General features: G+C 45.5%; 1 protein-coding gene across 2 annotated transcripts in view; it reads right to left on the bottom strand.

Annotated features, from left to right (window-relative positions):
- The window catches only part of HK2 (hexokinase 2), a 72,737-nt gene that overhangs the window by 39,315 nt on the left and 7,425 nt on the right, over window positions 1-25,997 (bottom strand). For both annotated transcript variants that reach the window (XM_065929634.1, XM_065929635.1), the window contains exon 2: window positions 10,576-10,738. In XM_065929634.1, coding sequence (XP_065785706.1) covers window positions 10,576-10,738 — 163 coding nt within the window. The remainder of the gene's footprint in view (window positions 1-10,575; window positions 10,739-25,997) is intronic.

Here is a 25,997-nt window from a genome sequence, read left to right as displayed (position 1 = left end):
AAAAATCAAAGAAGCGAGGTTTCACTATAGGTTTATTTGAAAGATCAAATTCATCTTATACTTTCTTATGTGACTTTTTCGAAAAACTGGAGCCCAGAACCTTCCCTTCATCTCTGGTCTCTGGGACACAGCTCGGACTTCCCTACTTGCATCTGAATTATTGTGGTAATAAAACAATGAAAAGACAGAGGCAGGTGTGGAGGAGATTCGGTTAATTTAAGGCCCAAAATGTAGATATTTTAAATAGAAATTATCATGTTAAATGATGTTTATAAACATAATCTCGTTAATCATCAATGACCCCCATTTCCAGATAAGAAAACCAAGGCTCAAGTCAAGAAAAACTAAAATCAAGATCTAAATTCAGGTCTAGTTTTCCAGCAAAGTTTTCTATTGTAGTGAGCAAGGAGGCTGCTCATGAGAAGATTGTAAATCCTCAAATAAGGAATTATTCATTATTGGGGCTCCCCTGGCGGTCCAGTAGTTAGGACTCTAGTTTTCGCTGCTGAGGGCCTGGGTTCTATCCCTGGTTGGAGAACTAAGATCCCACCAGCTGTGTGGTGCGGCCAAAAAAGCAGGGGGTGGGAAGGGATGGGAGGGTGGGAATCTTCATTATCAATGTCAAGAGCATAAAACCCAGAGGCTCTGAGCTGGCTGGGGTGGTGAAGGGAGAGTGTGGCTCAGACGTTGAGTCACTTGGCTAAGATCATTCCGGGGTAAAGGCCTGCTGGATTTGACCCCAAGTTCATCTGACCCCAACACCCATGCCAGCCCCTATGTGCCTCACCCATATTTCTCATGGTGCTGTTTCCTTGAAGTTGAGGATTACCTGACGCAGAGTCTAGGATGGAAGCAAATAAGCCATAAAGTGTTGGGGGAAAAAAAAAGCAAAAACACCCTTATCTCTATCAGTAACTTGGCCCATCCCTCTGGGCCTAATGATCTCAAAATTGAGTGGGAAGTGGCGGACAGACACCCACTGGCAAGAAGCGACACGCCCTTGTCCTCACGGGAACCCAGGACCTACTAAAGCTTTCTGAGGCAGGTGCTTTTGCTAGCCGCAAACTGGTGCTGTCTCACACAATTATACCAAACCCCTGTTCCCAACTTATTGGACACTCCCCAAGCCCTCTCCAACGAAGGACCTCCTAATTAAGAACATGCCCCTCCGAAAACAGACAAAAGAAGGGGTAACAACCCTCTATCAGAAGAAAATAACTCACAGTGAAGAGGAACGGGCCAGACTTCCGTGTTCCTGAACCCTGGCCAGCGGTTAAGAGTATGTCCTGCAATGCAGGGGATGCAGGTTCAATCCCTAGTCAGGGAACTAAGATCCCACATGCCATGGGGCAACTAAGCCCGCGCACTCCAGAACCCGAGCACTGCAGCTGGGAAGCCTGAATGCCACAATCACTGAAGCCCGAGGGCCACGACTAGTGAGTCCATGCGCCACAGCATGATGCAATTGAGACCTGATGTGGACAAATCAATAAATTTAAAAAAAGGAAAAAAGGGAACTAGCAATAGAGTATTAGGTCTTGCCACCCTCCATCAAACTGCCCAGTGGTTTAAGATTCAAGTTGTTCCCTCTGGCAGAGTTTGTTTGCTGACTCATTTCCCATCCTGGACTACCACTGTGCCCACTTTCAGCGAGTGTTAGTCACTCAGCTGTGTCCGACTCTTCGTCCGACATCACAGTCAGTGACCCCATGGACTGTAGCCCACTAGGCTCTTCTGTCCATTGAATTTCCTAGACAAGAATACTGGAGTGGGTTACCATCTCCTTCTGCAGGGGCTGTTCCTGACTCAGGGATCAAACCCAGGTCTCCTGCATTGCAGACAGATTCTTTACCGTCTCAGCCACCAGGGAAACCCCACTTTCAGTGAGGTTCTTATCAAATACATAAAGTCAGCAAAATAAAGGGATTTCAATTTCTCCTGGGAACTCATCCATCCCAGGGAAAGACAGAAGAGGACTAAAACAGCATCTGAGTAACTAACGGCCTGAACGTGATACTCACCATCATCATGGCTGATGGGACATCAGTAATGTGTTTGAGCAGGCCATAACTCCTGCATTGTTCAAGTCACCCACTCCCAATGTCCACGTAATTTGTAAGGGATGAGAGCCAGTTGGATTTCTCAACGGTTTATTTTCAATCACTAGGTACTTGCCACTGATTAAAATAGATCACCACCTGCCCCTCCCATAGGGAGCTCAGAGCAGTGTGCCAACCAGTGCATAAAGGGTGACTTGCAAATAGAACAGGTCTGGTTTTGTTCTGAATTTTTAAGTAGCAGTACCCTTTAGTCAAAGGTAACTGTGTTCAGAAGTGGCAATGCCCTGCCTTGTTAAGGCTGAAAACTGGGCCCACCTCACGACCTTACAGCTTCCTCAGATGACTAAATTGTCTTCTTCAGAACCACAAGCTCCAGAAGCTTTCTTTAAATAAGTAACTTCGATGCAGTGTTCCCAGAGCTCTGAGGATCCTAGAAGGTGGCATGGTGCCGTGACAGACTGCTCTAAGAATGTATGGCATGGACTCCAATTGAGATGACAACTAAAAATCTCCAGGTCTTGGGTATGTAAGCCAGCAAAACTAACTTTGCCAGACAAACATTTCAAGGCACGTATTTCCTACATACCTGGAAACACCTCAGTCATTACCACATCTGGCAGTCTCTTTTTAAGTTCCAAGATTTCAGATACTTCATTATAGCACACCAACAGGATGCTGAATGCAAATGTACAAATAGAGAAACATAATTGCTCCCTACTCCAATTAAAGAACCTGGAGCACATAACATTTTTTAAGTGCCCCCCAGAACTGCCAAACTATCATCAGAAAGCACCACTCTGGTACTTTTATACTCAGGTAATGTTTCTTAAGAAACTCAGAGCTGTTATACTAGTTGTGAAAGATGTGAAACCACTCTTCAAAGGATTCAGATATGATTGCTACAATAATGTGTAGGCACTGAGTGTGTAAAGGTTTTCAGGCAGGCCAACCTGGGTTCAAATCCCATTTTAACATTTAGCCATATTATTAGCCATATAATTGGGCAAATTATTAGAAATCTGACATTGGGATTTCACCATCTGTTTAAAAGGGACAGTAATAATATCCTATCTAGCCAGCACCTCCCCATCTCTCCCTAGGACACGGGGATAAAGACAAATAGACACACAAAGTTTTTGGTCAAGGATCAATGCAATGAAGGCGTAAGGTGTTTGGCACAATGCCTGGCACATGTAAATGTTTAATAAACTCCAGTTATATGATTATATGACTATATGGAGGCTAATCAATACAATCTTCATTTTATATTGTAGGCACCATATAAATCCACTTATTAACCTGCATGTATGAAAGCTATTGATCTATGTCTTTACTACGCAGCTGTTGATACAATGCTGAGTAACCAAGATAAGAGCCCCTGACAGGGTTCTGTGCCAGGTTCCATGTACCCTATCGCAGTCTAGTCGCTCTTTATCACATCATGTGCTTGCATTATGTGACCCCATATCATTGAATAATCATTTCATCCGGTCAAGCCTTATGTCCCCAGGATAACTTTCACTCTTCAAAGATGGGACACGGGGTAGTTCAGCACACAGCTGCCCCATAGAGGACCAGACTCAGTGGGGACTCTATTAAATGAACTGAATAGCTAGGCCTAAGTTACTAACACAAGAATGGATGCATTGTGCTAGCAGTGTTGGGGGCAGATAAACACAAATGCAGCACTAGCGATATGCCTAACGGCCCAGGCATTGAAACACAGCTGGCTGGGTTCAAATCCCAATGCTTCGATTTGCTCACTATGCAACTTAGGTTAGTTGCCTAATCTGAGTCTAGTTTCTTCATCATCATCATCACTCCCTGCTCTGGAGGGAATTAAGTCTAGCTAGAGGATGGCTTAGACAGTAAAGAATCTGCCTGCCATGCAGGAAACTTGAGTTCTATCCCTGGATTGGGAAGACCCCTTGGAAAAGGGAATGGCTACCCACTCCAGTATTTTTGAAGCTTCCCTGGTAGCTCAGACGGTAAAGAATCTGCCTGCAATGCAGGAGACCCAGGTTTGATCCCTGGGTTGGGAAGATCCCCTAGAGAAGGATTCCGTGGACAGAGGAATCTGGCAGGTTACGGTCCGTGGGTTCGCAAAGATTCAGATACAACTGAGCGTTTCTTGCATTTCCTCACAAGATGAAACTGCCCCTGAAAGCCATATCCCTGTGAGGCATGCAGTAGGTCCCAATCGGGCTATATCTGGGGCTGTGCAATCACATACGCACAGCCAAGCTTAGGTTAGGGCTGCCCACTGCGAGCTCAAGATGGTGAGATTCCTGGCAGATACAAGTAAACAGTTTCTCCATTCAACTCTGCACTGCCAAAAGCAAAACAGGTAGGGGGAGTTACAGACAATAATTACTGGGGCAAGTGGAACTCTCATACAGCACTGCTAGGAGTATAAAATAGCGTAACCACTTTGGAAACCAAAATTCAAACCATTTTGGTCCGGGAGTTTCTTATGAATTAAAACACATCCCAAACCCTATGACCCAGAAATGCCACTCTTAGTTGTTTACTCAAGAAAAGGAAGAAAATGGAAACATATTTCCACATAGAGGCTTATGCAACAATGTTTATAGTAGCTTTCCTCACCTTAGGGGAAAATTGGAAACAGACCAGGTGTCCATAGAATTCATGTCATATAGGATTCCAATCACACCAGAGAATCAGCAACCAAAAAGGAACTACTGATATACACAACACGGATAAAGCCTGCATTATGATGGGTAAATGAAGCCTTGTATAAAGAGTAACTACTGTATGATCATATATAACGGAAGTTCTGAAACAAGAAAAACTAGTAATACATGTGGATTTAAAACAGGGACTGCTTCTGGGGGATGGGGACAGGAGCTGCCTGGGAAAGTGCACCAGGGAACTTCTGGGCTGATGGTAATGTTTTCTATCCTGATAGATGTTGTATTAAATAGGTGTATGTATTTGTCAGTTCATCAGATGATATTTAAGGTTTGCATCTCGTACGAAATTTTACATCAAAAGATAAAAGGGTAACATTGACCTCTAGTTAATAACAAGCACGCTGAAGTTTTAGGGTTGAAATGAACTGATTTCTACAATTTACTTTGCAATGCCTCAAATAAAACAAGCTAAACTGAGAGACAAAAGGATGGAGGAATGTGATAAAAACAGATTTGGTTAAAATATAAATGTAGACTCTAGGTAGTCTGTATATGGATGTTCATTATATTATTCTTTCAACTTCCTAAAACTATCTTAGAGAAAAAAAACAAATCAGGAGCATTTTTCATATACATACCCTGCTGACATCAAATTCTGTCACCAAGCAAGATATTTTTGTTATTGTTTAGTCCCTTAGTTGTATCCGACTCTTTTGTGACCTCATGGACTGTAGCCCGCCAGGCTCCTCTGTCCGTGGGATTTCCCAGGCAAGAACACTGGGGTGGGTTGCCGTTTCTTCCTCCAGGAGGTCTTCCCAACCCAGGGATCAAACCCTCATCTCCTGCACTGGCAGGCAGATTCTTTACTACTGAGTCACCAGGGGCAGACTACAATCCACAGGGTTCCAAAAGAGCCAGACACAAATTAGTACCTAGAACAACAACAAAGATATCCTTGGATCATTTATAAATATTTCATTTCTATCTGTCCCAACTATCTTTCTTTGCACTGCAGAGTCTGCACAACCTGTGAAGCACAGATACTTTTGAGTCAGCCGCCACGGGGTTCTGGCTGTTGACATTTCCCTCCTTCTCACAAAGAACTCAAGCCATAATTTGGAGGTTCTTTTTTCTTGGGTGTAATGGAGGCCTCCATCATAAATGAACGGCCTGAAACTTCCTGAAGTCTCTCCCACACTCTCTTACCAGGCCTCTGATTACCGTTCGATAGCTAAGATCTGATTTATGAAAGCTGGAACTCGGTCCGTGCTCCGAAATGCAGGACCACCCATGATGGGGATGAGCCCGCACACCTGCTCCCTGAGCAACGAAAATCAGTGCTGGGTGTGCATCTCGCTGCTGTGGCTGCATAGGACTGGGTTCACAGCACACAGAAAGCTACGTGACAGACTCCCCCTTAATTCTGAGAGCCAACCCTCTGATGCTTCTCCTTTTTACAAATGAGAAAATGGAGGACTGGGGCATAAATGAGTTACTCAAAAGACTACAACTTGAATTCACACTCTTTTAAACCTAGAATTCTAATCTTTGCCCCTTGCCACACACTGCCCTGAAACCACCTCTTACCCCTGGCAAGAAACAGCCAATTTTACAAAGGCCTGACCAGGACAAACTGGGTGAGGAGCATTTAAGATAGTGGCTCTCACACTGCAAGCTGAAAAAAAATTAATTAAGTCCTGACTACAGACAGTTCTAAAGTGTAGAAGATAATAGATTTGTGTCACATTTAAGAATAAACATTAATTCCTGCAACTCATTTCAGTTGTCTATCAACATTCCTATGTATGAGTTTCTTACTGTGAGTATGTAGTCCAGAAAAGTTAGAAAGCCACTGACTACATCCCTCTAGATCACAGCTTTAGATCGGAGGTTTAATTTCCCAGATTAGAAAAGCAACATGGGAAAGGGCTAATCTGAGTGCTGAAGAAGGCTAGCCTGGATCAGGCAACACTTGCGCAAGGCCTCTAGCCCTCTGCGGGCTTCCCTAGTGGCTCAGAAAGTAAAACATCTGCCTGCAATGAGGGAGACCCAGGTTCAATCCCTGGGTTGGGAAGATCCCCTGGAGAAGGCAGTGGCAACCCACTCCAGTACTCTTGCCTGGAAAAATCCCATGGATGGAGGAGCCTGGTAGGCTACCGTCCATGGGGTCACAAAGAGTCAGACACGACTGAGTGACTTCACTTTCGAGCCCTCTGCAGCAGAGAAGCACAGTCGCCGCCAGCAGCAGCAGTGTCTGGACTGCAGCCTCGACCAGCAAGCATGTGATTCAGCCAAGCCTCACAGGCTCTGTGACCATGTCTGGAGAAAGGCAGCGGTCCTGCACACAACTCTCCCTCATTTCTCCTCTCAGCACTTTCCTGGGGTGTCAGTAACAAAGAAGGATCTTCACTTCAGCAAGTTTCATTGACTGAAGTGTTAGCGGTCCTCACTGCCACCTTCCAGGACTCACAGCCCCCAATTAACAAAACATAAAACTCAAAGCCTTGATGTTGACCACGTTCAAGTATATTCCCTCATGTTCCCCTCCCCAGTTCAATTTTCTTTCTCTCCAGAAGCAACCCTATCATTTATCTGGTACACATTTTTAAGTTTATACCCTAACAATTTTAGGATGTGTGCATGAGCAACATACAGCAATGCTTGGAGGGATTTTTTTTTAATTACATTCGACTACTGTGAGGTACATATCCTGCTGTTTTCATTCATTTTTTTCCCCAGATGTATCCATATTTATACACTTTTTTTTTTGGTAATATGCTGTATAGTATCCCATCATACACAGTCTATAAATGGTTCCCAATACACTGTTATTATAAGCAGCACTGCCATGAACATTCTCAGACATGTCTCCTCAAGTTCATATAGAAATTTGTTTAAGGTATAGTTGGAAGTAGAATTGCTGAGTCGTCATATACATGTATATGTAGTCACTGCCAACCTCACATTCCAGGCAAAGCCTACCAATAACTTAATACATGTCCTTGAGATTTTACACACCTGTACACATATATGTGATCACATACATATGATCTTCCCATGAATTTAGATAAAACTGCCTCATGGTTTATGCAGGTTACCGAGGACTGTTTTCCGCATTAATTGAGCAGTGCCCAGCTGATGAACATTATGGGTTTTTCCTTCATTACAGTAATTCAAGGACCTTTGCAGAAGGACACACTAGTTCCAGGACATGTTGAACAGACCGGAACTGCTGGACCTACCTCTCATTTTTACAAAGGAAAAAAGGCTGAGTCTCAGACAGCTGGGGTGAGGAGCTGGCCCACGGACACCTCAGGAAATGAGAAATGATCGGGGCTGGGGACCCCATTTCCTGCAGTCTGGTCTCCAGTCCTCTAGTGGGCACCTGCTCTGCTTAAGTGAATAAAACATTCCAATACACAGTTGGGGCTTCCCTTGTGGCTCAGATGGTAAAGAATCCGCCTACAATGCAGGAGACACAGGTTCAAACCCTGGGTCGGGAAGATTCCCTGGAGAAGGGAATGGCAACCCACTCCAGTATTCTTGCCTGGAGAATTCCAAGGACAGAGGAGCCTGGTGAGTTACAGTCCACTGGGTCACAAAGAGTTGGAAATGACTGAGCGACTCACGTAATACACAGTATCCCTTTTCCATGTTAGGTGCTGTCTCCATTAGCACGGTAGAGTCTGTGACCATACCGTATAGCAATGGGTTCAAACTCTAAGAGGCAAGGGGAGATCTCCATGCTGCAATCTCAGGAAAGCAACAAGAGCAGAAAAAGTTGGCCCCATACCTAGCTCTCCCCAATAAGCTTCAAAAAATTTTAACTGAGCCTGTGCTGTGTGCGCTGTCGCTGAGTGGGCAGGCTCATGCGTGCACGTACACACACCATGGATCAAGGGCAGCAGCCCTGATGCCTAGCCTTTGGCATTTATGAGTCTGAATCCTGACTCAGCTTCTCCTTAGCTGTGTGACCGTAGACAACCATCTGACCATTCAGGCTCCCAACTCCTCATCTTAAAAAAAAAAAACAAGGTAAAATTTGTACACATCTTATAGGGTTTTGTGAAAAGTAAATAAATTACTACATTAAGTGCTCAGAAAAATCCCTTAGCCCATAACATATATTTAGAAAATATTTAGGATACTTGCTTAGTGCTAGTGCCTGAGACAAAGACAAGGTCCCTGGACTAAAAGAGCTAGTAAATTTATCAGAATGTCAAATAAAAGCAATAAAAGCGGGTGTGGCTGCCAGTTAGAGGAAGTGGCAGGTAGAGTAAACGTGCCCTTCCAGAGAGCACACCAAGATACATGAGAACCGGAGGAGGATCCTCACTAAAGGAGCTCTCCGAGAGGCTGAGACACACTCACTCAAAACAGTCTTGAACAAGGTCACACCCTCAGCTCTGGGACCCAAGGCTTTAGCAAACACATACTTCTTTTAGGAACTGTAGAAAGGTGAGCCTCAGGGACACAGACATGATGGAAACTCTGAAAGCACATCGTGCATGAACAAGCCCTATCCCGTGACTTTCCCCACCCCGGGAGTGTCTCTGCAGATGCGGATCTTCACCAACCATCAGCTTCCTGGCCTGTCTCCTCTCCCGGGCGGCTCAGGCTCTGTACTTCCTAGTTCCTCCACTCCCCTGGCAGCTGCCTCCGGGCTCTCTCTCACCCTCTATATGCAGGTAGCCATCACACCCCCTTCACTCCTCGTGGCCCCAGAGACACTTTATCTCTAAAATGGAGGATTGTCATGAAGATTAAATGAAACAAACTGCGTGGCAAGTTTGTCTGCAGAAAGCGCTGGTGCAACTTAGTTCCATTCCCTTCTCTGAGGATGCTGCCACCCTGGGACAGTTGTGCTCCACACCCTGGTATGACCTCTGAATTCTCTCTGGTCTCTGCCCGCTACATTCCACCAGGGCCATGCCCCGTGCTCTACTAACCACCCATCATCCCCCCCACACACACACTCTACACAAGCTGCTGACAACGTGCGTTACCAAGACAGCTCTGCTCACACCTCTCGAAAACTTTCAGCTACTCCCCAGTGCGTATTACTGAAGACTCAGTGTCTCAAAAACTTTCAGCTACTCCCCAGTGCGTATTACTGAAGACTCAGTGTTCCAGGTATGCATGCAAGGTTTCTGAATCTAGCCCGAACCCACCTTCCAACTTCAGTCTCCCCATGACCCTTTTCTCCAGTTCAGTTAAATCACTTTTGGGGAGGTGCATCATGAAATACAGACTGCATCCAAATAAGGGGGTAAAACAAAGCTTGACAAGTTCTAATTGCACAATTTCAGAGACTTTCATACCTTACTATGTACCATGTCTCTTTTACATTATCCCAAGTTTATCTGGATTTCTAGTGGTCTTTATTCATGGAGTTCAAGAAACAATCTAGAACAATCTGTACTGCAATGATTCTCCAACAAGCCTGTGGAATGTACCAGTTAGGTGGGCTCAAGAGTGACTGCCATGGCGTATGGCCGTAAGCATCTTAAGCATATTTGTTGTTTATGACCCGCACTGTATGCAGTCTCTGTGAAGGTATAAAAATCCCAAACTGAGCCATGGGATGCAATCAAATGGCCAATAGCAGTACCCCAGCAGGAACGACAAAGATCTACTTTCCCTTGACTGCCAGGGCTGCCTCGTTTCCCAGTTTTCCCTCTATCCCATGCCATAGACTTCCATTCAAATCCCTACATGCTTAAATTAGCCAGCGTTGGCTTCTGAGGCTTAAAACCAAAGAACCGTCACTGATGTATATAGTTCTTTGGGTACCTGAGCAAAGTCACCCAAGTCTCCCCCAGGCAAAGGAGCTCTCAGACCCCTCCCCATGGGTACATTACCTGTCCCGTCCGGAGTAGACCTCACAAAAGTAGGCAGCATTTTCACTGAAGCCGTGGGGTGAGTGGTGGCTCCAAGTCCTTTCTCCATCTCCTTGCGAAACCGCTTAGCAATCTCCAGAAGGGTTTCATCAGAAAGACGCATGTGGTAGAGATACTGGTCAACCTGAAAGACGGGAACGTGAATAGTGACATATATGCTAAATGAATTATGGTATTCATTTATCTCATGGAACATCATTCAGCTTCTCAAAAGGGTAAAATCTATTAGGTAGAGAAGGTTATTATTAAAGACCATTGAACCACAATCTATGACAGGGTTTTTAAAAAGATTAACTAAAAATTAAAATTAGAAAAATGGTCTAATTTTATTTCTGGATAATGGTGAAGACCAGGGGAAAGGCCAGCTAGGGGAAAGGCTCATCTCTTGTCCTCCGCACTCAAGGCCAGTCGTGCCAACTGTATTGCCCCTCACCACAGGCCAAGCAGCCGTCGCCTCCTCCCTAGACTAATAAGAGTCCCTGATTCTACTTTTACTTCTGCCATCCATTTTCCATCCCCAGACAGAGTCTATACTATTCCCATGCCTAAAACCTTTCTGTGACTTCCCATCGGCACCAAATCTGAAATCCTTCCAAGGCCCTACCATACAGCCTCGCCTCTCCCATTCCTCCTCATCTTACCAGTTGCCTCTGCACTCCTTGTGCAGACCAGCCTTGGCTCCGTCCCCCAACACACCAACTTTGCCCTTCCCTGCCTTTACGACTGTTCACACAAGCCACACAGCACCTCACTCTGCTCTTCATCTACAAATCCCTTACCAATCCTTCAGGCCTCTCTGCACAGAGGCCTTCTCTGATCTTCCTAATAAAACAATCAGGCCTCCCTGTTTTTCCTATGAACTCGGACTTTTCCCTTCACATCACCAACCTCAATTTGGAAATATATATTCATTAGTGTCCAAATCATAAGCACCAAGGGCAAGAACCATGACTATTTGTTCACGATTGCATCCCTGAAGCCTAGCACAGTGCATGACACATTGACAGAGGCTTGACATATGTGGTAAAGCAAAGGTCCTCCCCCATCCTCAGAGGCAGAGGCGGCTCTCCTAGTCATTTCATTTATCTTGTTCTCAACATAAATTTAAGTGAACTTTTCCCAGATTTAACACTGGGAGGAGAAACAACAGGAGTCCCCCTCAGACAGTCTGCTTCTTGAAGGCTCTCGTCTGCTCTGGCTGTCGATATTCCCAGTTTCCTTTGATCAGAAAAAGATCTGATAGAAATCCATCCAAGGAGTCACTCAAGTTTCCACAATATCCCTGTTCTCAGCAGCAATGTCCAGGCCAGGTGGGGTTGCTGGCCACGGAGACGGGGGTAGAATCGGGACCCTTGGACCAAGCTACAGCTGTGCCCTCAAGGTATGAGGGTGGTGGACCTGGTACTCCCAGCCTCACCAGCAGACTGGGGGATGAAGAGACCCTGTTCTTCCCCGCTCCCAAACTTCAGGATTCCCAAAGGAATCCTGACTGGCTTGGTTTGGCTGATGACCACTACCACTGTTACTCCTGTGGGAAACACAAATAAATGCCCACCTGTCCTTTGCCCAACTCTGACCAAGAAGCATACACATTCACTTATAATTAGCTTTCCCAGACAAATGGGCTCATTAGTATTAATAGATTATTCTATTTTCCAGCACTTTTTCTTTGTCAGATCTTCTTAGAACCAAACTTTTTTGGTTCTAAGTTAAAACCAAAGTTTTTTAACCAAATTTTGAAGCTTGAGATTTTCAGAGAAACGGCAAAAGTTGTTTAATACTTTAAGGAAAGAACAGACCCATTGCCCTCTTTTGGGTTGGGCGGGGCAGGGTTGCAGAATTAGACAGAGAGCAAGAGAAACAGTCCTCTTACTCACATGTTCTCTCTTCCAGGCCACATCTTAACTCCCTGTGGGATTTGGGGTCCATCCCTCTCTCCTGAGTAATTATGAGATTGGCCCTTCTCGGATCATTACAAACATCCTGACCACTAATAATCTTTCATCATTCTTCTAAAATCCCAAAAGTTGAAAGATCAGAAACTGGATAAAATGCTGCAAGAAGCTGTAAGCAAGACAAAGAAGAGACTTTGGTTAATCAGCCCACCCCTCTCCGTCACTGTGATGTGGTTAAAACAGAACAAAATTGACAGACACAATCCTCAGATGGGATGGAAAAGGACAAAGCAGGCCTAGAGCAGTGAAAGCCACTCAGCCACATCTCTACTCCCTCCCCAGCCAGCGGAGGGATGAGGCTTCTCATAGAGAGCTTTAAATTTGCAGAAATGAGGATATCCCCAAGTTCCCTTGCTGCCAGCATTTATTAGAGAGCTACCGTAGACATCTAACTCCTTTGGTCTAAATCAGAAAGACTTCAATCATCCACTCTATTTCCTAATTTCAGGTTCATGGCACCTCAGGTCTGTGGGACACTAGCCCCTGCCCTGAGCAGGGTCACTGATGTGGGCTTCCTACAATACTGGGGAGCCAGGGTGTTCCTCAGGAGGTTGGCCTCCCCTACAGCGACACGTGAGGCTCCCAGGAGGAAAAAGCGTATAGGCTCAGACACGTTCTCTCTCTGTTGGCACAGTGGGAGGCAAAATGCGGGAGACTCTGGGCCCAGAGCAACTATAACCACCCCAGAGGCCTCCTGCTTCAGACCCAGTGACACCCGGCTTGGCCTAGGAACACTACATTAGGGCTTAACGCATCTCAGTGCTAATGTACAAGTCCCAGCCACCAGACCAAACAAAGGCTAAAGCCAAGCCACATCCAAGTACAACCTCATAGTCAACAGTAATAACAGCAAACCCTTCAGCAAAACCTGTTCTCAAGGTTTTATACCCATTAACTCACTGAATCCAACCCTTTGAGGTGTTATTTTCTCCATTCAACTGAAAGGGGAAGGCAACATGCCCAAAATCACACAGATGCAAAAGATTAAGCCAGGGCTAGACAGGCAGCCCGCTGTGCTCTTGTCCACTCTGCTAGATGAATGCCCTGAGTAGCAAGGTCTATGCAGCTCAAATGGCACTACAGCGCATTCAGGCTGGCCACATCCACTAAAAGGCCATCTTCTGAACCAGTCATCCCCCCACACAGACACGCACAGGGCTGCCCTGGCAGGTCTGAGGGCAGCAGACACATCTCTGGACATTGTCATGAGTTTGACAGGTGACTAAGTTGGAGCTCCTGCCTTACTACTTTCCCAAAAAGAAGAGAGGCCCGGAAGCCTCGCTGCCACCCACTCCCGCCTCCATAGATGGCTCCAGATGTTGCAAAGGCTCCAGATGTTCCCTTGTGGGAAAGCTGAGCCTGTGGTGCTGCCCTGTTAAGGAGCTGCCCTGTGGAGTGTGAGGAGTGTGAGGTCCTTCTTGGACTGTGAGGTCATGTACACAAAAGACCAAGATTGGATGGCCATAATTCTACAGTGGTCATGCTTAATTTAACTTTGATGTTTAAGCTGCTACAAGGCTTGTCAGAAATCTAATCAACACTCCTTATCCTTAACTCTCAAAAGGACCTAACAAGTTAAAGGGTCAGCCTTTACTCAAATCATGTTGCCCTTTACCCAAGAGATTATAATCATTCTTCAGTGTTCAGTAACAGATGAAAATGATCATGATGATCACCTTTATAGCAGCTAAACATTTACCAAGCATTTCTTACCTCCCAAAACCCACCCTACAAGTTTACTGACATGACATCCATTGTCCTTTTGCAAAACTTCTACATCTCCATTTTATAGATCACTTAGTGAGGAGCACAGGTGTCTGGTTCTAAAGCTAGGCCCTTAGGACTAACACCCTCACTTTTCCTGAGGACCCTACTCATCTGAGTGGGAACTCTCTGCAGTTTCTTGGATGACCTCAGTGTTTTGATTTACTCTCCATCAGATGAGACCAAGAAAAAGGATACAGGACAGCTACGAAAAATGCAACTACAGCACCTTGGCCCAAACTTCCTCTCTTTGGGCCATAATGATGGACATGATGATGTATCCACCCTGAGTTTCTTAGGGCCACTCAGGAAGGAATGATTAATCACCTGATGCTCTAACTTCCTAACACACCACTGAGGCCCACCCAGCCTTGGCCAGCACTGTTGCGTTGAGTTGAGGGTAGCCAAGGGAAGCAGGAGTCGGAAACAGAAGCAGCCTCCAGACGAAGACCTTTTTCCTGGGTTGGGAAGGAAGTAAATGCACCTGACAGAATCCTGCCAACTTTCACTCACAGTGCAACCAGTGGAAGGGAACACAACGAAGGCCCAAAGTCATAGCAGAATGTCACTTAGGAGTTACCAAGTGTACACAGCACAGTAATACTATGGCTAAAAATATTAACTCTTAGAACCTTGGGGTAATGACAATTCAAAATCCCATTGAACGTAGACAGCATTTGAGTTTATCTTGTTTGTCCCTCTTACCCCAATAGTCATCAGGCCTACATCTGAATGCTTCCAAGCATGACAGGCTCCTCACTTCTCAAAATTGGTCAGCTTCTACTGTTGGTCAGCTCTAGTTGTTAGAAAGCTTTTTCTCTGAGATAAATCTACTTTCTGATAACTTCTGTCTATGTTCTGCCACTTGGGATAAGAGTTTCTGAACTTGGCTACACGTTAGAATGACCTATTAAGAATCCCAAAGACCCATTCCAGACTAATCAAATTGACACCTTTATTACTGTCTGGATGTTCAGACATCTTCCCCTCTCCTTGGGCTGGTATCTACCTTACCAATAATGTGATAATAACGGACTGTGTTCTAGCCAACACTGCTCAAGGTCATTTGTTACCACTTTCTGCCTGGGATCTTTGAAAGTTGGTACTTAAGACATTAGGCTAAACTGTGAAATAATCCTTCATCAGTTCTGGGTGTTGAGAGTTGGAAAGACGAATCTGAAACTTATTGGGGAAAAGTTTCAGTTGTTGGAAGCTATCAAAGTTGAATCATTCAGGTTAGCCCTTATTTAGTAGGTGGTGGTGGGGAACTGTAGGCTGTGGCATCAGAAATATCAGTGTTCAAATCCTGGCTCTAGCATTTGTGCAGGCATCTGAGTCCCAGTTTCCTCCCTATAAAATGGGAGGGCTAGCATTCACAACAGGGTCACTAGCATAAATGAGGTGGCAATTGTAAAGCTATCTATTAATATCTAACCTTTTAGTCTATCCCCTTTCCTCTTTTCCTCCCAGACTCCTCTGTGCCAAGCGGCACCTTCAGAGGATCAAAGACATTTCTTAACCCCACTTAGTCACACTGGGGTTAGCAAAACAGGAGCTGTTTCCCCAAACGCTTTCCTCTCTTTCTGTGGTGTGCATGTGGCCTATCACCCTGGACTACTTCTCTTTAAATCTCTATGAGGAAAAAAGATGGAAAGGAGGGGGCATTCCAGGCTGGGGATAAAGAGGCAGGCCAGAAGCAAGGCTTGGTTGAGGTATGAGAAGGTCACTTGCCTAACCAGAGGCAAGGGTGTGTATTAAAGAGAGATAGCAGTTTTAGACACATCTATTTAGCAATCTCAAGATTAGAAATTCCTCGTTGGGCAATTTTGGTCAATTTCTTTCTTCACATAACACACTAGTCCATGCCTGCCTCCTCTCTAGAACTGTGGGTTCCGGCAAGAGAAGTTCGAAAGAGCAACTGGAAACAAGCAAGACCCTGTGGGTCTTCCTTCCCAGGTACAAAAGCCTTTCTAAGCCCCCGGTTCATGTCTGCAGGAAAAAAGGCATCGACCTCCTAGACTTCCCCAGAGTTCTAAACTAACTCAAACAGTTACTAACTAGGGAAGCGACGGAATTTGGAAATGAAGGAGGAGCAGCCAAGAAATAACAGTGCAGGAATAAAGCAGGGTCCTGGTTCCTCCTCAAGGGATACACAGAACAACTATCTCTTGAGTTCTCCTGAGTTTTTCTGCAAGAACTAAGCCCCCATCTAGGTGGAGAATAGTAACTTCAGGCTCAGCCTAAGATAAGTGAAAGAGAGTGAAAAAGTTGGCTTAAAACTAACCATTCAAAAAACTAAAATAATGGCATCTGGTCCCATCACTTCATGGCAAATAGATGGGGAAACAATTGAAACAGTGACAGACTATTTTCTTGGGCTCCAAAATCACTGCAGATAGTGACTGTAGCCATGAAATTAAAAGATGCCTGCTCCTTGGGAAAAAAGCTATGACCAACCTAGACAGTATACTAGAAAGCAGAGACATTACTTTGCCAACAAAGGTCTGTCTAGTCAAAGCTGTGGTTTTTCCAGTAGTCATGTATGGATGTGAGAGTTGGACACATAAAGAAAGCTAAGTTATGGAGAATTGATGCTTTTGAACTGTGGTGTTGGAGAAGATTTTTGAGAGTCTCTTGGACTACAAGGAGATCAAACCAGGCAATCCTAAAGGAAATCAGTCCTGAATATTCATTGGAAGGACTGATGCTGAAGCTGAAGCTTCAACACTTTGGCCACCTGATGCAAAGAACTGACTCATTAGAAAAGACCCTGATGTTGGGAACGATTGAAGGCGGGAGGAGAAGGGGATGACAGAGGACAAGATAGTTGGATGGCATTACCGACTCGATGGACATGAGTTTGAGTAAGCTCCAGGAGATGGTGAAGGACAGGGAAACCTGGTATGCTGCAGTCCATGGGGTCGCAAAGAGTCAGGCACGACTGAGCGACTGAACAACACAACCAAATGGAAAGCTCATCTCCTTAAGTGCCCACAGTTTCCTCTAGACTAGCACTAAAAGGAGAAACTGTCATAGCAACAATGCAAGGAATGGATGGAGCAGAAGACACTGCCGCAGAGGCTCCAATTCAAAGTGTGAAGTGGCTCGGGCGTGGCAGACACAGCCCCAGCCAGGTATGAGGAAGCCCAGCAAGGAAAGGCCTGGAGGTGAGAGCCAGAAAGGAAACTCACGGAACTGAGGTCAGGGGAGCAGCCTTCACCAAGGTCACAGAGTTGAAACTAGAACCTGGATCACCCAGATCCCTTACTATAGTGTCAGAAATAGTAAATGACAATCCTACCCCCAAGTGTCCTCAGGAACCTACCGTCATCTTGCAGGCCAATTTCAACTGAACGACTAGTGGCCTTCCCTGAGGCCATCCTAACAAGTCCCAGGGAAGAAATGGTCCTCATCAAACTACTTACATCCAGAAAAGAGCAATATGCCAAGTTTGACAGTTTGTTACATAAAGTGCCATAAATCTTACCTTGAATACCTTAAGAGGTCTCAAAAGAAAGTATTGAAGAAACCTTAAATTTCAACATCTAAATCTGTAAGATTCCTTTCTATCATTCAATTGCTGAATCCCTGACCCCAGCTTCTCTCATTAAGTCTTTGTTGAAAATCAATTACATGCAAAGCACTATAGTATACAAGAATATAATTTTAAAAGAAATCAATTGCAGAGATAGTGGTGATAGTTGTACAACAATGTGATGTACACTCTAAATATATATACAGTGAGTCTTTGACCTACACACAGGTTGGGTGCTGAACCTCCATAGTTGGCACTCCTTGTATATAGTTCACATCCACAGATTCAACCGACTATGAATAATGCAGTGATATAGTACTATAGCACATTATTATTATTGAAAAAATCCACACATAAATGGACTCATACAGTTCAAACCAATATTGTTCAATGGTCAACTGATGCACACAAATGTTTTTTAAATTTTTTTTAAGAAATCAAGATTCCTGTTCTCTAGGACTTTATAAGATACCACAGAACTCAACTCATTGTAGACTCAATGTTTCTGAAATGAATGGAAGATGGGTGTTAATGTAAAATGGCCCATTGGAAGTGAGTATGAGTAAATGGCCTATGAGACTAGCATTCAGAGGAGATTGCTTCTGGGCTAAGAACATACATATCTAACATACATGTCAATGGATGTATGTTGACATGGAGACAGTAGAGAGATCATGTGAAAAGGCTCAGAAGGTGTGGGCAAGCCCAGGATATTGGAAGGAGGTTATGAACTTTATGACCAGAAAGCCACTCACCTCACTACCCTGCATTAGCTGCCTAATGCAATGCTTTCGTATTAGTATGACTTAATCCTAGTTACCTTTAATCAAGGAGTCACAGGAAGGGAGAATCATAAAGATCACCCCACTGCATGAAATTGCTGTGTTGTTCACTGGCCAGTCAATTCCCTGTAGGATTTAGTGTCAAGAGAAAGTCTTGCTGCCCAGAGTCACTGTACTTCCTGATACAGGCCAATGAAATTAAAACAACTGACTCAGAAAGAGTCAGTTTTGGCGGTTGTTGTTTTTTGTTTTTGCTTTGGCTAGTAGGAAGCTCAGGGCTCTGTATTCAACTTTAATGAACGAAGTTTTAATCATTCCTGCCTGTTCCATGACTCTTATTCTAGAAGTCCTTTCAATGAAAGTTAAACCATATCAACTAATCCTTTTAATAAGCAGGCAGAAAATAAATAACACATGAACAAGCAAATGCTCATCAATCATCCCTACAAGATACACCCTCCTGGTAGAAGGGCAAATTCAAGTGACCAAATTGGATAAGAAAGCAACCCCATAAGCACAGTTGGGGCGAGAACACAAGGACACCCTGAGGTACTGCTGTACTGCCAAACCGCTTTCTCCAGTCTTTGAGTATTTCTGATTTAGTACCTAGAAACTTCTCTCCAGGAGCTGCTGAATGAACACTAGCTAATTCCTAGGTTTTAGATTCTTCTAGTCCCCAAGCAAACCAACTGACTGAATTTCAACTTTCCTGGCCCTTTTATATTTGTACCAAAGATACAATCTGGTGTATATATATTAAATAATACATTAGGGCAGACTCCAGGGCTCTATAACCTAGTCTCCTAGGAAGAAAGTTAGAAAGGACCACGCCCGCTTGAAGTGAAGGACTTTGGCTAGTTTCATCTACTTTAACTGAACTACAGTTAAAACAGGGTTGGAGGGGCAGGGGCAGGGTACTATACAGCAACGAGAATGCAGCGCCTGTCGTTACACACAAATCTCACAATACAAAGTTGAGTAAAAGCCAGATACAAAAGGAAACGGATCATATGAGTCCATTTATAATAAGTACAGAAACAGATCTACGCAAGTAGAAATCAGGATAGTGATTACATTTAGTGGGGGAAATACTTGCTGTTGGGACTTCCCAGCGGCCGCTAGTGGTAAAGAGCCTGCCTGCCAATGCAGGAGACACAAGAAACTCAGGTTCAAACCCTGGGTCAAATCCCTAGGTTGGGGAGATCCCCTGGAGGAAGGTATGGCAACCCACTCCAGTATTCTTGCCCGGAGAGTCTCATAGACAGAGGAGCCTGGTACAGTCCACAGGGTGACAGAGAGCCCAACATGACTGAAGTGACTTAGCACACACACACACACACACACACACACACACATGCATACTTGCTGTTGCTGGTAATAATTTGTTACTGGATCTAGGTGGTGGTTACTTAGTGTTTGCAGTTCTCTCTGCAAATTATACTTCACTTTAAAAATAAAGGAAGGAATAATGACAAGGTACTGACTAGGTCCTAGTCTTTGGCACATTGTAGGACCAAAGAGGTCAAATTGGAGGGGAAAGCCATAACCTAAATGCAGCCACACAAAGCCTTCCAGTGACTCTATGTGCTAGTATACACTTGCAACTTAGTTTCAAAAGAATTTCATGTTTTCACATTATTCCTTTGCCAGTGTTTTACTGCAAATCTTTGACAAGGAAACCAAGGTCTGAAGAAGCTTCCCCAAACCATAGGCCAAGTTCCTAACAGGTCCTGTAACATCCAGGCCAGATGAATGCCCTGACCTGGGGCATAGGTGTGCGCTCATCCAGGGAAAGCTAGGTAACTGCTATCTATGACCTCATTAATACTAATGTCTTCACAGACTCCTCCTGGGAGGACCAAGTTTGTACAAAGAGCAGCAGGTTTATCCTGTAAAGTTGCCAAGCCAAGGCCAGATGTTCCCGATAAGATAACAACAACAACAAAAAGGATGATTTGGGGAGGAAAAGACACAGTTGATTCTGGATTCTTTAAGGCTCCTCTCCTCTGAAATGCAGCTAACCAAAAGCTACAGATCTGCCTTGACACTTTTTTCAGATGGGACAAAGCAGACCCCCGCTAGGGGCACAATGCCACCTCAGGGAGATGCCAGCCGACACACTCACAGCCTAGAGGCCAGGGTGAGTGTGGAGCGAGGCTCACAGGCCACTCCTCCAGGATCCTGTGGCTCGTGAGTCACACAGTTTCCTGTTCTTCCAGTTCTTGCTCTCAGCTGCATCAAGTTACAGCCAGACAGACCACAGGCAACAGCACCTGTCAGGGTCCAGGAGACAGGCCTCTGGGACCCCTGTCCTGGGACCCTCCTATCCTCAGACTACAGGACTTCAGTTCAAAGGAATAACATGTCCCAGGTGTGCATGACCCTGCAACAGTTCTTCCACCCACACATACTGACTGCTAAATTGAGTGTGCCCGGCACTTAGGATACTGGGACAAAGGAGATCCTTCTGCCTGCAAATGCTCAGACTATCAGTAGGAGGCAAATATGTCAACAACTAATCACAAACTGAAGCAGCAAGGACAGACAATAAGCAGTTTCTTTCACTACAATAAGATATAGATTCACAATCACTTAAATTGCACACATCAATACAATTCTGAGTTTTGTTTTTTCTTGAAAAGGATAGAGCTGTGTGTTGACCCCGTACCTAGAATGTACTCCTACTCTGGCCTAACAAATTCCCAGTTGTTCTTCAGGGGCCCAATACAAATGGCCTCTTCACAAATATCTTCCCCAAGTTCCCAACTGGTTATACTAACACACTTTTGACTAAAAAGCGCCTCTTGCTGTCACTGGTCCCAGAGGAATAAAAGCACCGACTCCAGGTTCCCAACTTCATATTTGTGACACCAGAGTTATTTCAGTGTTGAGACAGCAGGTGCTCCAGACACATGTTACGGGGACATGAAGGGGCAAGGGGAGCACCGCGGAGAGGGGTGAGAGGGTAACAGAAGTGCTGGCCCCTGCAGACTGCCCAGGTGCTCAGAGCCTGGCCCTGCTCTTCAGGCCTGGGCCTGCACTGCATGCGACCCTGACAGCAGAGCTTCCTCTTCCATCTACCTGGCTGCCCCGGCCTCTACCCCAGATCCCTTACCCTGCCTCCTCAGGACAGCCTATGCCAGGGACCAGACTCTGCGCCTGAGCCCAGATTCCAACAGGGGCATCTAAATTCCCATTCCTGTGTGCTGCCCTCTGTCACCTGCTGGATCAAACTCCCTGGGTCTGTCCCTTAGTACCATGTCCAGCCCCAGACTTTCCCCCCCACCCTCGTCACACCCACCATAAGCAGGGCAACCATATATCCCAGTTTGCCCGGGATAATCTGCCCACTGTGGTAGCAGCATAACTGTTAACAATGTCCCCTTTTACTCTCAAGTGATCCGGTTTGGACAAAAAAAATTATGGGGTTATCATAGGAATGAGCCACAGAGCAAATCTGCTTGTAGTTCTTGGGGAGCCCACATCTGAATGATGGGAACAGCTCATGCTATACCAGTGGTGCTGAAAGGAAACAGGATGGCCGGGGCGTGAAACGGGGTTCCCTGCTGGTCCCTTAGCACAAGACACCTGGTTTCCTCAACTGTAAAACGAAGGGTTTGGACTAGATGAGCTCAAAGGTCTCTTTCAATGGACACCAGTCTCATAACCCCATGAAGCTGAAAGACAACTGGCCATCCCCACTTGTCCCAGGCAGCCCCATGCTGGGGCTAAAGGCCGGGGCTCTGGAATCGGACCTCTCGGGTTTGAATGCTGGCTTGCTCCTGAGCAAGGTACTATCCCTTTCTGTGTCTCGGTGTCTCCATCTGACTAACAGGCAGTAATAATGGCTATCCTGGAGGGCTGCCTGAGGGTGGCCTGAGTTGTGGTCAAGTTCCTAGACAGAGTCCAGCACTTATTAAGCGGTGCACATGTTTGCTATTTTAAGGCCTTTGGGAATTGAGGGGAAAAGAAAGCTGATGGGAAATGGCTGGAAGACTTCATTAGAAGGGGTTGAAACAGGAAAATTGAGGAGGAAAAAGTCCTTCAAATGGGAAAAAGGAAAAGTGACAGCTTCAAATTCCTTTATTTAGCCCAAATTAAAGCTGTTCAATAGCTTATCTGGCTTCATTCCTTTATCAGACAATATGGAGATGCCAGAAGGAAGAAGTTGGGAACAAAGCCTTCCAAGAACATAGGCCACATGCAAGCCTCCAGGACAGGGCTGCTAAGCTGAGGAGAAGGAAGCAGGCTGGGTGGGAAGGTACCAACGCTTCCCAGAGCCTCACTCCCTTCATTAACTCCAAGATTACTCTGTCAACAAAGGCCCATATAGTCAAGGCTATAGTCTTCCCAGGAGTAAGGTACGGTTGTGAGAGCTAGACCATAACGAAGGCAGAGTGCCAAAGAATTGATGCCTTCGAACTGTGGTGCTGGAGAAGACACTTGAGAGTCCCTAGGACAGCAAGATGATCAAACCAGTCAAATAAAATCTTTGATTTTAAAAGCTGAAGCTCCAATATTTTGGTCACCTGATGCAAATAGCCAACTCATTGGAAAAGTCCCTGATGCTAGGAAAGATTGACAGCAGAAGAAGAGGGCATCAGAGGATGAGATGGCTGGACAGCATCACTAATGCAATGGACATGAACGTGGGCAAACTTAGGGAGATGGTGAGGAAAGGGAGGCCTGGCGTGCTACAGTCCATGGGGTCCCAAAGAGTTGCATATGCCTGGGCGACTGAACGACAACAACGCCGCTCCAGGGAAGGACTATTAAGGAAGTGCTTAGAGATCCAGACAAAAATGCAAAAAGCATGACACTTCCGGGGAAAAGGAGATTGTCCAGCCATGACAATCTAGACAAGACAAAGGCTGTACAGGAATGGGAGGCAGGGCGTGGGTCCCACACAGAGGTCCTCTCCGGCTTTGTCAAGAACCCCAGGCACCCTAATGTCAGAAGAGGCCAAACTGGACAGCCCAGAGTCTGTATATGAAGGGCAAAGAGCTCTCTGCTGAGAACCAAGATGGCCAGAGACTCTACAGTCAATGTGCCAAAAAAAAAAAAAAAAAAATGGGAGAATGACCATTCACTTCATTAAAACTCCAGGGTCAGTGGGGCTGAAACCTACTATGACCCAGCCCTATGACTCAATAGCACAAGACACCTCAAGTGGTTCCCCCAGTGGGAAGCCAGAGTCTGCGGCAGATGTGAGGAAGTGTGAGCAAGCATCTCACAAGCCAACTTCAGCATAAGTGGCCTCAGCAGCTGCCCTTGGAGCCTCTGCAATTCTGCCCTCCAGGGGAGGTTCCAATGGGGAGGGGACCAGGCTTCTACAAGGAAAAGAGGCTGAACTAATGCTATGACTATTTAGCGCAACTGTCTCGCATGACTTTCCAAGGAGGACGCTTCAACTAAGGTGCACTGAAACAGCCCAGGCATCCCAAAGACCCACCCTCCCAATGGGGTTGCTACCTCCTCCCCAGAGGATCAGGAGGAAAGCAAGTTAGAAGAAGAGTTCAAAAGTGGGTCTCCTCTGCCCGGGAAAGAGAAGGTTTTAGAAGGGAGCAGTGAGGATGCTTCCTCATTCCTCAGCTTTAGGAACTTTTCATCCTTCTATCCTCCCTGTCCTCTGCTCTAACCTGACATCAGACAGAGAACATAAATGGGCCAGACCCCACCTGCCCTGAAAGCTCTTAGGAAAAAAGAAACAGGGCCTCTTCTGCTCCCACCCAGATGGGCAGCACAGTTGGGTATCTGAGAATGTCTTTATGTACTCATATCTGATGGTTGAGGAACAGAACCAGTCCATGGGGTAGCAATAAATAGGACACAAGTCAGTGACTAAACCACCACCATCAATATCTGACACATTGAGTGTTGACTCCGGCAGGTACAGCTCTAAGAACTTCACATATATTCACTCTCTTAAATCCTTACAAAGAACCTATCAAGGTGTTATCCACTCACCATTTCACAAGAAGAAACTGAGGTCTAGAGAGGTTAAATAACTGGCCCAAGTTCACACAGCTGGCTTGTGAGGAACCAGGATTCAACCCCAGGAAGCCTGGCTCTACTGGTCACCATGGAGACCCTCCCCGAGAGGGCTGGACTGTCCCTCAGTGGGTACCCACAGCCCCTTTCCTGTTCCCAAAGATAGTAGTGCCACCTTCTCACATGCCTGCCTTGCTCAGAAGCCTGGCAATGCCTGGCATTCAGGGAGACCCCAGCGAAAGTCAGGGTGAGATTCTCCGGGATTCAGCTGAGCTAACTTCTCTCCCGTGGCTTCCTGGACTGCTCACCTTGCCCACATTTTTCTGGTTGAAGACAGAAAAATAGTAACTCAGGTAATCCACATTTCAGCCAGGGGCCATGGACATCTGTTAATTATTGTGGTCTGCAGACCTCACTGTAAACTCACCTTTTGTAAAAGGCCACTCCCCCCATGCCTAGTCCACGATATGGGACACTGAGAGCTAAAAACTATGGTCTTCATCACAGCTACTACTAAGTAGCTTTACGACCATTTAGCGATGCACTGCAATCCTAGAATGGGGGATAGACTATTCCATTTAATGCAGCTTCTGTTGATGTAGCTTCTCAATCCATAGATATTTGAGGTCAGAAAACTCTTTTTTTTGGGGGGGGGAGGGGGTGGGAGGACACCTGTCCTGGGCATTGTAGGATGTTTAGCATCATCCTTTGCCTCTGCTAACTAGATGCAATAACACATCTTCATCCACCTGCTTATGACAACCAAAACTGTCTCCAGACATCACCAAAGTACACCTGGGGCACAAAATCACTAATAGTTGAAAACCATTGCTCTAAAGGAGTAGTTTAAAAACAAACAAACAAAAAACACAGTCTTTGCCCCCGTAAATTGGACTAGGAGAAAAACTCTTGCTCGTTATGATAGACTAGGTAGCCCTTCCCAAGATTATTCAGCCAAAAATGTCAACAACACTGAGGCTGAGCGAACTGCTTTAAAAGCAAGCAGAAACAACCACCTGTGATCTATGGTGTGAGATACTAAGTCACAGCTAATGAACTCTGCGATTTGCTCTGCCACATCTCCAGCCCAACCGCTTTGGAAAATCAAAGACAGATAACATGCAGTGCTGGAAAACAAACCAAACTCGCTGACTTCAAAACTTAACATTGATAAAGAGGAACCAGTTATCAGAAGTCATCTTTTAAACCGGAAGTATCTGAACAAAGGAAGCCAGTTTTCTGTTTTCAGTTCTTTTAATGTACCAGATTTCCTTACTAAGGCTGCTAGTTTTTGAGAAAACTGTTAGGCTTGTGCTATTTTGAGGCCTCCTGGAAAAGGGCCCCTGCCTGCCCTCA

Source organism: Muntiacus reevesi, chromosome 3 (genome assembly GCF_963930625.1).
Source record: "Muntiacus reevesi chromosome 3, mMunRee1.1, whole genome shotgun sequence".
NCBI classification, from domain to species: domain Eukaryota; kingdom Metazoa; phylum Chordata; class Mammalia; order Artiodactyla; family Cervidae; genus Muntiacus; species Muntiacus reevesi.
The sequence above is the reverse complement of the archived record's forward strand: the minus strand, read 5'-3'. Positions and strand labels throughout refer to the sequence as shown.